Source organism: Hirundo rustica, chromosome Z (assembly GCF_015227805.2).
Source record: "Hirundo rustica isolate bHirRus1 chromosome Z, bHirRus1.pri.v3, whole genome shotgun sequence".
Classification (NCBI taxonomy): Eukaryota; Metazoa; Chordata; class Aves; order Passeriformes; family Hirundinidae; genus Hirundo; species Hirundo rustica.
The window spans coordinates 32623596-32636767 of NC_053488.1; the positions used below are offsets into that span (position 1 = coordinate 32623596).

The 13172-nt window shown below is 36.6% G+C and overlaps 1 protein-coding gene across 5 annotated transcripts in view; it reads right to left on the reverse strand.

The window, feature by feature from the left end:
• Positions 1-6124: 6124 nt before the first annotated feature.
• The window catches only part of TTC39B (tetratricopeptide repeat domain 39B), a 73187-nt gene continuing 66139 nt past the window's right edge, over positions 6125-13172 (reverse strand). For all 5 annotated transcript variants that reach the window (XM_040090553.2, XM_040090555.2, XM_040090554.2 and 2 more), the window contains 3 exons: positions 12046-12163; positions 10828-10944; positions 6125-9853 (listed from right to left, as the gene is read on the reverse strand). In XM_040090553.2, coding sequence (XP_039946487.1) covers positions 9757-9853; positions 10828-10944; positions 12046-12163 — 332 coding nt within the window. In that variant the 3' untranslated portion in view covers positions 6125-9756. The remainder of the gene's footprint in view (positions 9854-10827; positions 10945-12045; positions 12164-13172) is intronic.

The window sequence follows — 13172 nt, forward strand, 5'->3', positions numbered from 1 at the left end:
TGTCATTGAGGACTCTTTGAGACTGGGATGTCCCAGGTTCTGCTGCTGTGTTTCACTGTCCTGGACACAGAGGTGGGGAGCTGTGATTAGGTTATTCTCACTGATGGTGGCTTGCCTCACATTCAGCAGAAAAGCTGGTTTTCTCTGCTGACCTATGGTTCTGGCCACCCTGTCTCTCATGTTCTGCAGTTGAGCAAGCTCACAATGTCATTTTTTGCTACTGCAGTCTCATTCTAAATGCTCTGAGTGTGAGAAATGGCTTATGTGATGCACCTCACATCCAGACAGGTGTCAAAGCAGCAGTTCAAGCCTGGAGAGATTGAAAGCCGGAAGGAGCTCTGCTTAGAGGAAAATTTCACCATAGAAACCACTTAGCCCAGTTCCCAGTGTGCAATCCCTGGCCAGCAGAGGTGACTGTGATCCCTCAGCTGCTAAAAGGCTCGCTCACTGAGGTGTGCAGCAACCTCCCTGACAGATCAGCCTAAAGGCCTCGTGAGCCTCAAATCTCCTGCGCATGTGTTACTGCCAAAAGCAGGTCTGTGATGGAGAACACAAGGCTCTTGTTTGCAGGTTTTTTTTCCTTTTAACAAAGGCACCTTGCAGGTATCTTCTTTGTCTCCTCACTTGTTCCTGCTCATGTTCACCATGTATGCAGGCTCATGTTCACTGTGTATGCCATTAACCAGGGTCACTTCTACACACAGCAAAGCCAAAGGGAATGTAAGCCAGTAAACAGGCAAATCCAGGTGGCCAGGATATAGGCTACTCCCCTGGCTGTACATGGTACCCCTGGTGTGTCTGTCTTCAATACAGAGAGCAATTTCCCTGCTCTGCAAGCTGTTGGACAGTGCCACTCTGTCTGTTCCCTTCATTTACCTGGCAAAGAGGGAGAGCTAGGCAGAAACTGGCTGATGTAGGCTTGAATTTTCATAGACTTGGGAGAAGAGAGAGAGGATAAACTAGGTTTTGCTAAGGGTGGACAAAGACTGTGGAGCATGGGAGCCGGAAAATTTCTTTGAGCAAGACTCCCAACCCTCCCAGCTTCTCTTTTCCAGATCTGAAACCTGGAAAGATCCACAGAAGGCATGAGTCACAAAAGGAGGGTGAAATCTGCAAGTGATGAAGGGCCTGCTGTCTGCTACAGAATGTTGACAAAATGCCTACAAAATAAAATTGAGTAAAAAAAATTTTGTTCTCCATCTATTATTTTCCCGCAAAAAACTTCTGTCCTTTGTGCATTCTGGTTGTATTGAATAGCACAGTGCTCAAACGCTGGCTGCAAGTCTCAAAAAGAAGGGATTTTATGTGGCATGTGGTTTTGATCAGCTACCATTATGGTATCTTCTTTGTAAATATGTAAGAAGCAATGAACACTATTTACATTGCTGTTTTATCTTACTTTGTTTAGAACACATATGCCTTTCTTGCATCTGTTGGAGCAAATTTTAGTGGTTTTGAAGGAATCGAAATGCATAGAGCTGACACTTGAATTTGATCCTTAAAACAGTCCTAATTTGGCCCCTAAAAGGCTCAGATGGAGTGACATGATTGTTAATAAACAGCTGTTTCCACAAACACTGTTGGAGTTAATCCAATATAAGCAAGCTTTTGCTGATGGCATATTATTTCCTAGGGCCTGACTGCCAGCAGCGTACTACAGGAGCAGAAAAAAATCCTACACCAAGAAACTGCTAAATGGCACAGCAGGGCACTCTGGAACTCCGTTTGATGCCACTGCTGCAATGGAAGCTCCTGGTTTCTTCACAAGACATTGCAAGGTGCTTCCAAGGCCTCTTCAGCAACCAAAACCACAGGTGTGTTTTCCAGTGATAGAGTACAGCTGGTCACAAGGAGCCAATTAACAGGAACAGACAGCCAGGTTGCAACAAGCACACTGGAATCCACACAGACACACTGGGTAGATAATGGTAGATTGTTTTGCATATATAGAGCGGGAGTCAGACTTACAATGCAGAGTCTTTTCTGTGAGATCCAGCAGGGCTACTGACCCAGGCTACTGACATGGAATTTGGGAAGCAGCGGCCAATATTTAGTTAGGACAGTTTAAGTGTTCCTTAAATAGCTGGGAGACAAAGCCTACAGCTACACTGATCTATTTTCTGACAAGCAACACTTTTGATTATAGTAGTTAACAATACAGTAGACTTTCGTTGCTATAAATTTTCACCCATTGACAGAGCTGTCAGAGAGCCATGCTACGAAAACAACATTGTAACCTAAGAACTTCCAGATGGAAGAGCTATTTCTGTGTAATACCCTTGCAGGTTCTCCCTGTTGCAAAATGAGCAGTCTGGGGTGGGTTTTTTTGGTTGGTTTGGTTTTCTTTTTTTTGTTTGGTTGGGGTTTTTTTGATCTTTGTTTGTTTAGGACACCACCACCTCTGGATTACATTGCCTCCATTTAGTAAGCAAGTGAGTACTCTGCACTATAATGTCTCCTTCTAGATACCCTTCTGTGTCCTTGTGATACAAGTCTATCCTTTTTTATTATTCCATTTAGTCTCACAGTCTAAGGTGATGTGAATTGTTCATTCACTACAGAAACTCCTACCCAATATATTCTTATTTCTTATCCTTCACACATGCATTTCTCTTATATTTTCTCCCTTTCCTAGTGGCTATCCTCTTTCCCAACTGAGTGGGGGCAAATGCCACAGCCAGCAAAGAAAAGCAGGCATCTCAACTGCACTTTATTCCAGGGAAGCATGGAGCTAGACACTCACAAAAAACAGATTTTTCTTTGAACACCCCTACCAATTTCAGACAGTCTAGCAGGGAAGTGAGAATAGGAATCCAACCTTGCTATCCTAGGAAAGCAGTAAAAAATGCAAGGGGAAAAAAAAAAATAAATAAAGCAAAGCTCCCTTTTCAGCTGCAGAATTCTCCAAAAGGAAAACAACTGTTGACAAATTCTCACTATTGCAATTGGGTTTCATACACCAGAAACACTGGGCATGTAACTCTTTCCAAAGTCCATCAAGACAAAATTTCCAGATGACACACTAGTGGCTATTCAGATTAGTAGACCTTATCTCACTTAGGTGTATAGGTAAAATTCCTAAAGTTAAGGAAACTTGCTTGTTTCAGAAACCAGAATTCCATTTTTTGTCCTGCCATTGTTAATCAGTAAAATATAAATTCAATTTTGTAGTGAACCCAGTACCAGAAGTGGTATCTTTATTGCAACATTCTCTTTGGATAACAATCAAATAAACGCAGAAGCTTTAATTAACAACACGAAAGAAAAAAGATAGGAAACAGAACATTGAAAATATAAGGCCCACCAATTTACCAAGTAGCACTGAAAACCGAAAGTGTTTAGAGAAGGAAATATATAACTTGATTTTACATAGATTGCTTGACTCCAAACTCCCGAAGGTATCAATGGAGGGAGGTATCTCCTAGGGAGAAAGACCTGAGGGGATGGTTGATGAAAATCTCAGCATGAACTGGCAATGCATACTTGTAGCCCAGAAAGCCAAACAATCCTGGGCTCCATTAAAAAAAAGCTGCCTAGCCAGCAGGGCAAGGGAGGGGATTCAGGACCTACAGTGACAGAACAAGGAGGAATGAGTACTAATCGAATGAGGAGAAATTTAGGTTAGAGATTAGGAAGAAATTCTCTACTGTGAGTGTGGTGAGGCACTGGAACAGGTCTCCCCAAGAAGCTGCGGATGCCACATCCCTGGTAGTGCTGAAGGCCTGGTTGGACAAAGCCTTGAACAACCAGGTTTAGAGTGAGGTGCCCCTGCCCATGGTGGAGGGTGGGGTTGGGACAAAATGATCTTTAAGGTCCCTTCCAAGATGTAACATTCTAGAAGTAACTTTTTGCATACAGCACATATTCAATATCTTAAAATAGCTTATCTGGCTATTTCAGAGATTTCCTTAAAAGACTGACTTGTTCTACAACAACACTAAGTAAGTTTTACATTTCAGCCAAGGCTTATTTATTTCCTTCTGCCTAAAAAATTAAAATCTTATCTTGTAGAAAAACAGCCTTTAAGTTAATATTCACTAGATGCATTGTCATAGGCCTCCAGAGTACACTGCATTTAATGTCCTGATGCAACTGTTCATCTTCTATACCCACTCTGAACTCGCCATAATATATTTCATTTTCACCTTTTTTCCTTTTCTTTCAACTCACAAGAAAAGCAGCTTCTACTTGAAAAATTCAATATGAAGTAGACACAATGATTATAGTATTATCAATATTACTGATTGCAATAAATTAAATTGCTTCCACAGCATATGAACAGTCTAATAAGATTAATGTAAACTATTGAAGGAGTATTTTCCATTTGGGTTGTGAAAAGCAACTGATCTTGAATATTATGCATACTATAGAAAAAAAAAAAGTCTAAACTTTCTTCAAAGTGTAAAACAAATTAATAGTAGGTGAAGAAACATCTGGCATTCTCTCACTGTCAAGAACAATTTTCAATGTTTCTATGTAAAAACTAATACAGGTGAATTTGAAGCAACTTTATTAGTGTGACTAGAATTTGGAGATTTAAGCCACGCATCTTTTCCAAGTAGAGCTTGAGCATGTATATTCTATACCATATACAAATTTAAACTACAGCTAGATTCCTTTGTAGAATAATGCTTAAGTAAGTTGATCAATGCATGCAATACAGAACCTCTTTTAAAAGAGAAAAAATCTAATCAAGGTGGGCTGGGCATTAAAAATGAAAGTATTATATCTGCACCTGAGTATATTTAAGAATTGTGTTTTGCCTGGACGCAAGTTCTCCCACCTTGAGAAAACCTGTAATGAAAATAAAATCATACTTAAATTCAAACGGCCCTCTTTTCTACAACCAAGTTTAATTTTGAAGAACACCTAATGCTCTGGAACAAGTTACACCTAACATAAGCTATATAAGTAGCGTTAACCTAATTTTACATATCCCTTCATCCTGACTGTAAAGACTGAAGTAACATGTTATTTAAGTATGTCAATAAAATTGTCCTTATATGCTCTCACATCCACTTTACAGTAAGATAATTGAGTTTTGAGGTCCATATTTACATGTTCAAGCAGGTAAGATTATTAACCTCTCAGACAGGATTTTAGAAAAACCTTAAATTCCCCCTCAGTCATGTGACATGAATACTGCGTATTCTCCATGCTTCACTGGCATAGATATTGAATCTGGCCCACTGTAATTTTCATGGAACAGAAGACCTGACACAGAAAACAGAAATATGTCCTACTGCTTATGTGTTTGAAGCAGTTCTCTCTTCAGGTAAGTGACTAAATTTAGGAAGGTGTTCCTACCTGGGACTACTAGCTGACGTGTATTTCTCTACAGACTGGAAATACACACTTACACTACTACAAAAAGGTAAGTATTTAATCTTGCAATCACTAAGCATTAAATTTGTTATACTAACCCTGGACTTTTTTTCCAGAAGGTACTCTTCTATCAACTGCAAAGGTAAGAGCCACACTGTTTCTTTATGAAGATGAAGCTGTCCTATAGCTTTTATCAGATAAAGGGGGAAAAAACCCAAAACACCTGAAACCCAAAACACAATTAAAAAAAAAAAAAAATCTCAAAACACTAGTAGCACAACAAAATCCCCCCAAACAAACAAAAACCCACTGTAGCTTATTTTGTATTTGCTATCTACATTCAAAAGACTCTTTAGTCACTCAATAGACCTGGGCAGGTTTGTACAGCGTGTCAGTCTGGACAGGTTATATAAGAGCTCTAAGCCTAACGTAGCATTTTTAAACTAGAGATCAGGACTTTTTTGATGATGATGCTTTGGAAAATCTCAGCTGAATGTTCTTGATGTACAACTAGAATACAGTGCCAAATTCAGCACTTGGTAGCACAAGCGTATGTGATTTATTCCTCTGAAGTGAAAATCCATTCCAGTGTGTCACAGTGAACATTTCTACATGCTCTTTAAACCAGAACATACTTCATTCCCCATTTTCAGTTTTTCTGCCCTCATTGTTTACTCATCAAGATAAGAACATGTGCAAACCTCAGTAGATTAGAAGCAAAAAGACAGCAGCACCAGGGCAAATATAAACATTCTTTGTTGAACTAGGCAGTTGTAAGAATATACAGAAACAAAAGACATGAAACATTAAGATTAGTAATAAAATAACTGCAAAATCTAAGTGGAATTTGTTACAAGAATTACTTGTTTTACACATTACTTTGCAAGGTGTTTTAGAAACATAACAAGATCTGATTATTGAGCATTTCTCTGGCCATAAAGTGCTACATACAGTTTCTACCCCATGTGTATTAGAACAGATACGTAACAATCTTGCATCAGCTTTATTTTAACATATACTTGCTTTCAGTTTGTTAAAAAATGATGAATAAAGACTTACAAACTATAGTACAATGATCTTTCAACAGCTTAAACATTTGATTGATATGCACAGACAAGAAGTTCTTTGCAATATTTTCTAAGTAGGCAATTCTTAATCAAAGAGAAGCTTTGCCCTACAACTAGGCTAATTTATTATTGCTTACCTTAAAAAAATACATTTATTATAAGAAATAACTAAATGACCTTTTGTCATAATGCAACCGTAAGCTTAGCCTTGCTTGTTTAAACTAACAAATTAAATCTGTGTTTGTATACATTAAAATTCCTACTATTATCAAGAGAGGTTATAGCATCATAAGTAAATGATCAGCTTTGCTCAGTTAAGTCTCAGCACAATATTCAAAATTCCCGTGGAGGATAAGCATGTGTGGTGAATATTATAACAGCAGTTAAGACTAAATCAGAATCAGAGCTGTATTTAAGGCCCAGTACAGAATATACCAGATTTATATATATATATATATATATAATAAAAAAAAAAAATTAAAAAAAATAACTCTTAGACAGAAATCACTTAACTCAGACATAATGTCCTAAATAATCCTGCATCACTGATGCATTGTGTCAAGGACACGTGTACTTTTCAGCAGCATTTGGAAAACTAAGCATCTCTTGCAGCTCTTTGGAGACCTACCTTAATTGAAGGGTTACAAATCACTCTCACACATTTATATTTCCACCGTTAACTTGGAAAAAAAAAAAAAAAGTCAAGAATAAAGCTTAAAGCTAAGAATCCTGATCCATCAATCTTTCTAGCATAGTTTGGAACAGCAGCAGAGAAAGGAGACAAGCTCTAAATAGCACTTAATATTAGGTTCTCAAAACTCTGCAGAAGGTACTGCAAATTTGTGTCAATGCGCCTGTCCTCTGCAGGAGCACAGGAAGGCTGATCCCAAAACAAACACAGGATAACATACACAAAGAACTAATATTACCTTTGGAAGGATGAATGGAAGAAAATAGTTCTTTTTACTCTCTTTTCAGTCAGTAACGTCACCCATGGAAAAAAAGTACACTGCTTCTTCAAGCTTTGTACTAAACTTTGAAAAAACCCAGTTTCTATGGAAGATCACTGTCCATTTTTTGTTAATTTTGATTTCTATCTCAAATCACCCATAAAATACTAGCTGTAAGAAATTCCCCACAAAAACAAGAGATCAGAGACTACGTCATGCTCTATCCTGAGAGTCTGTAGTCCCAGTTATAACTCTTCTAGAGTGAAGTGCTACTTAGAACACCAATCACAGAAATTTTACTGGCAATTGTTCCCATCACCTTCCACACAAAAAAGAAGCAGACTCCAATTCAATAATGAGATTAAACCAAAATAATCTAACTGAATATATAATGCCCACAGATGCATTAGAAGTATTTTCTGATAAAGTATGAATTTATGCTCACTACAGTTTACAATCAAATATATATAAATGGGCAAAGCTTTTGAGAAGTCAATTGACAACACATGCTAATCTCTGTTTTGAAGTTTAGCTACAGTCAACCGAATATATTTGAAAATAAGCATGCTTATTTTATCAGTAATTCAGTGTCTTGGGTATCTAAGCTTCAAATCTGTTATGTGTATAATTTTACACAATAACTTAGTTACACATTTACAATAGGCACAAATCCAAACCAACAAAGAAAGTATTTGGATCAGGTTTTCATTCTGAAAGACCTGTTATGTTTATTTTGCTAATATTTTTAAACTCTTACTTCTCCTGTAAATATACCACTGTATTACAGAATTATAAGCAATTAAATGACCCCATTATTTATAAGTCATAGAAGAAAGCTGTGTTCTTAGTAACCTGAGAAGAATTCCTATAGCATTTCGATTATATTGACTGGTTTGATTAGAAACTTCAGTTACTCATTTACTGAGGACACATTTTTCACCCATTTATTCTATCCTGATTTCACTTGGGTGGTAGTTAAGGGCAGAAAATCACATACATCAGCACAGGTACTATGAATTAACTTTGCAGAAGTAAACATACTGGACATGGATAAAATATGGAAATGGCAAGTTGTGCAATAGCTAGTGAAAGAAGACTTATTGGGTGTATACTTAAATAAAAATCACATATATTTTTATTTTTAAGAACAGACAGCTAGAGAATCTGTTTATCTAAATAAATGGGAAATTGAATTTGATACCGCTGCTTACATATAAACATAAAAAAAATGCATGCACTTAAAAGTGTCTCAATTTTACTGCACATTTTTGGTGGAACTTAGACTAGAATATGCACATTTTATTAACTGCAAGTTTAAAAGTAGATTCACTTTTTGATGCACAATCAACTTCCATTACTATGAATTATAACTCATTATTAGGAAAATGCATAAATCCACTAAATTTTTATTTACTTTGGTTGGGATCCAAGAACGGAGAGTACCAACTAGGGTGCTAGTCTACAAATATTAAATGATTTCTTCAAAAGGAAAAGAACAATCCTTTCTCCAGAACCATGACAGGGAAGATGGGAAGCAATCAGTTTCAGTTGTGCCAAGAATTATTTGGGGTAGGCACGAGGCAAAATTTCCCAGTCTGTTCTCACTGGAAAAAACAACCTGTGTAAGTTCCAAAATGACTGTTCTCAGTGGTGTTTGTTTGTTTGTTTGTTGTTTTTTGGTTTTGTTAAACAGGTGAAATAAGTCTGTCAGGAACAACTTAGGACTGCTGATTCTACTTTAGAAAAAGGGCATAATGTCCTCTGTAGCTCTGCTTTTCTACAAGTGAAAAATATCCCCTGTAAGCACTTCTTTTGAGTGAAACAGACCTGCAAGACATTGTAACTGTAGCCTTGCTTAGCTTCATCTGACAGAGTAAAAATATTGCACTTCAGCCAGGTTCATTTTGTTCCCAAAATGAAATTAAGTCAAAGATTCTTTCCCCTGCAACACAAATTTCAGAGTATGGTATGCCAAAAACTGTGGGTAAGGTTATCTGCAGACATTGCATTTTTGTTTCCAGAGGAAAAAAAAAGTCTCAAGTGTACTGCAGAAAATCAAATTTTTGAAAAATGCAGAAATTATCACCAGTTCCACTGCATAACCTGCATCTGTTCTTATATTAAAAAAAATAAAGTATTTTCATTAAACTTTATTGCACCATCACCTTTTTTTAAAAAATATCCCCCATTCAAGTCAAATATTAAATTATTTTTATCAAAAAAAATATAAGGTTTTCTTTAAAAGAGCATGTAGATACAGTATAGGTGCTATACAGAAAATGTCTAAAGGAATGACATACATCAAATCAGGAGTGACAGAAAAAAACCATTATGTTCTCCTCTATGATTAAAAAAAGATTGAAAAAGGATTGTGTAAGCTATTTATTGTATGCATGAAAAGCATCCCTCCTCATTCAAGGTGTTGAAGCAGGTGACGCCTTCAAGCTGTCAAGTGCTGCATGAATTCTGAAGTGCAACCTGGACTCCATCGAATATTCCTTGTAGTTGTTCCTGCAAAACAGACAACTTAATTTAAGAAACAGATGTTTGGACTGGATTGTTTCTACTTCGTGTGTTTGTAAGTTAACAGTCTTTATTCCTTCAACAGGAAACTGATATTGACACACGGATGAGTTATGAGACAATAAAAGCTACATCCACAAATTGAGCAAAGAAGACTTAGGCCAGTACTAAAATTAAATGTCCTGATAAACTGAACCCATGTCTTAGCATCTCCCTCACTTATTTTGATCCTTTTAACAGCCCTTCCCATTACTGAAATTTGCTGTGGAAAAACAAGCCAAAATACTACAGAAAAGGGTGTCAGTAGAAAACGTATGTTCCAACTTAGAACACAATTCAGCCAGAATAATAAACATCATATTTTCATAAACCGTATTCTGTAATTCCCATCTCCCCAAAACGAACAAAAATAACCCCGTGAGGAGACACTATTACAAGACTGGGCTACTTCTCTGTAAACACAAGGGACATTCTATCTCATACTACAATCTACAAATGCTGTAAACATGTTTCTCTACAGTAAATTAAACTCTCAGCTGGTCTTCTGTGACATCATATGAGAGGAAAAGGGGGTGTGGTCAGACTGGAGCACAGGCTTTTAACCTACTCTTTTGAACACCTTTAGTGGAGCTGATTTAATTCCCACAGCTGTCCTCTGAGACAGAATGGTACATATCCCTTCCCTGGACTCTCCAGCTTCATCCCATGCATGCAGTACACCCTCAGCATCTCTGAAGCCCATACGAAACATTTTCCCTTCATACTGTGTCTTATTTGAATCTGTCTACTTCACTGTGTCTGAAGGGCAGTTTCAACTATATTGGACAAGTTCTGCAAATCAAGAACACAGATTTATAATTACTTGTATTTTGCAGGGAAGCTGTCAGGAAGAAAAAACATATGCCTTCATTGCTACAAATACACAGCTATTACTTATTTACAAGGGGATAAAATCCACTTACTTCGCAATTTCTATGTATCTTATTGCTTTTTCTCTCTCATCCTGTTGTTTGTACAGAAGACCCAATTCATACAGAGTGAATGGCACCAAGTAACTGTCATATTTTATTTGCTTCTCACTAGAAAACCAGAAAAATACAGAAATGGTTACTTACAACCCTGTCTTGAGTGACCAGTTAACTTCTAAAAGGAATCACTGCCTGTAACGGCACATATCCAGAAAAAACATTTTGAAGTCTTTTTTACTGGTTAATACTGTACGCATTGATAAACAGTCTTAAAGCACCACAGCAGCCCTAAACGTGTAGAAAATAAAGCTGAACAAAATGTATCTGCTCAACTCACCAGAAAGCTTTTCCTCTCACCCATGCAAAACACACGTTATGAAGAACTGTTTCCTTTAGATTTTTTTTAAAATCTCAACTATAAAAGCTGTTGCCATCTACCTTTGGAAAAAAATGTTTCAGAAATAGTGTTCCTTTAATTTGCAACCAATCAAACCCCTCCGCCCTGTATCTTGCAATGTGCTTGACTAAACTCACATGGGATCTTAGAAACAATAGGAGAAAACAAGATGGCAAGACAATTAAAACACATGTAATTCTCAATAACAAATTCTATTATTAATTATTAATTTTCCTAAATCACTTGTTAGAAACATTGCACATGTCAAAACACTTCTTCAGCCCAAATACCTAAAAACTTCTAAGTAGTTTTCAACTACAACCAGTACCTGACTCATGTTTTATACAGAAAAGGTAGTAACAGCTGGTATGGATCTGACACCTGAAAATCCATAACACATGAAAAAACAGTCTTCAACTAAAACATGTAACAACAACTTCTCATCTATATGGGGAAGCATTAACTACTGAAGTACTAAATACCAAATAAACCCAAACAAACCGGAAATATGTATGAATTGTCCTTACTTACAGATAGCTCTGCAAATACAATTCCAAATGTATTTCTGTACAAATACCTTTGTAATCTCTGATTTATTTAGCCTCAAATACCACAGATATAAAGCGCAACTGTTAAATCACTACAGAAAAATACAAGCGAAGTTTTCTGGTTCTCTAACTACTTTCAGAGGTATTTTAATTCCAGCTCCTTAACACAATGTTTAATTATTCAAAATTCTAACACGACAGCTGCAACAGGAGTATCAGAAACATCACCAAAAGCTAGAAAATCTATTTCTGTTATTTTTTTTTTACCTTTGAATTACTTTACTGAAACATAATTCAGCTTGCATGAGTCTTCCCAAGTGTTTCAGGCAGAGGCCTTTCAGTAGCTGCAACATGCACACATCATCCACATAGTATTCATTGTGATCTAACAGTAAAAGTGAGATATATCAAACAATTTGAAGACATCATGAAAAGGAAAATTAGATTTTCGCTAGAGAATATGTTTTCAGGCTCAGGATGTTGTTTCTCATGTTCTATACCTCAAAATGTACATAACCTTCAGGCATGATTTAAAATACTGTCTAGTAAAGAAGATGTGTCCATGACATCCATATCTTTCTCTTAAAAGACAGGGAAAGAAGAAATAAGAAGAAATTGAAGTCCAACAAGCAGGCATAAACTTCATTAATTGGAGTTTAAACAGTCATCAATTAAATACATTACATAAACAGTCGTTAATTAAAGATTTCTTACTTGCAATAGCTAAAACTACAGTGAGACAGAAACCATCATATTATCTTAATTGCTTCCCCTGTTACAGAGCACTGGCAGATCTCCAGTAGCACCAGTAACATTAAAAAAACCTGTAAAATCACACCATGACTCTGTCCTACAGAACACTTCAGAAGCGTCATTTTGCAGTACAAATTCAAGAAACCATGTTTACTAGTATTTTTATCATCTCTAATGTTTGAGAAGCCTCAGTAGTAGTGTATAATAATTGAAAAATTATTATCAATAATTTTATGTTCAATAGGACTAAAAATAGCAGATGAAAGAGGGTGTTTGAATCAATTAAAAATTTACTTAACAAGTGTGATCCTTTTTAGTTCCCTTAGTTTGTAGCATTTGCTGGGTAGAAGGAAGGAAAAGAAAGGAAAGGAAAGAAAACACATATGGATAGACAGATGGCACCACATACATTAACCATTCAGGAAGCAAAACACTCTCCCTTCAGATCATGTTGTTTACAACTAATTACCAGCTCTCAAAGGTCACATTAATTTTTTCCTTAACAGTCTGCCAAAGAAATCCTACGTAAACAGTTCTGAAACATGCAAGACTAATGCATTTTAGGATTCTGCAAAGTGCTTTGCCACCATGTTCAGCCTTATTTCTGTCTGTGTTTAAACCCAGAAAGTCTTGATAGATTG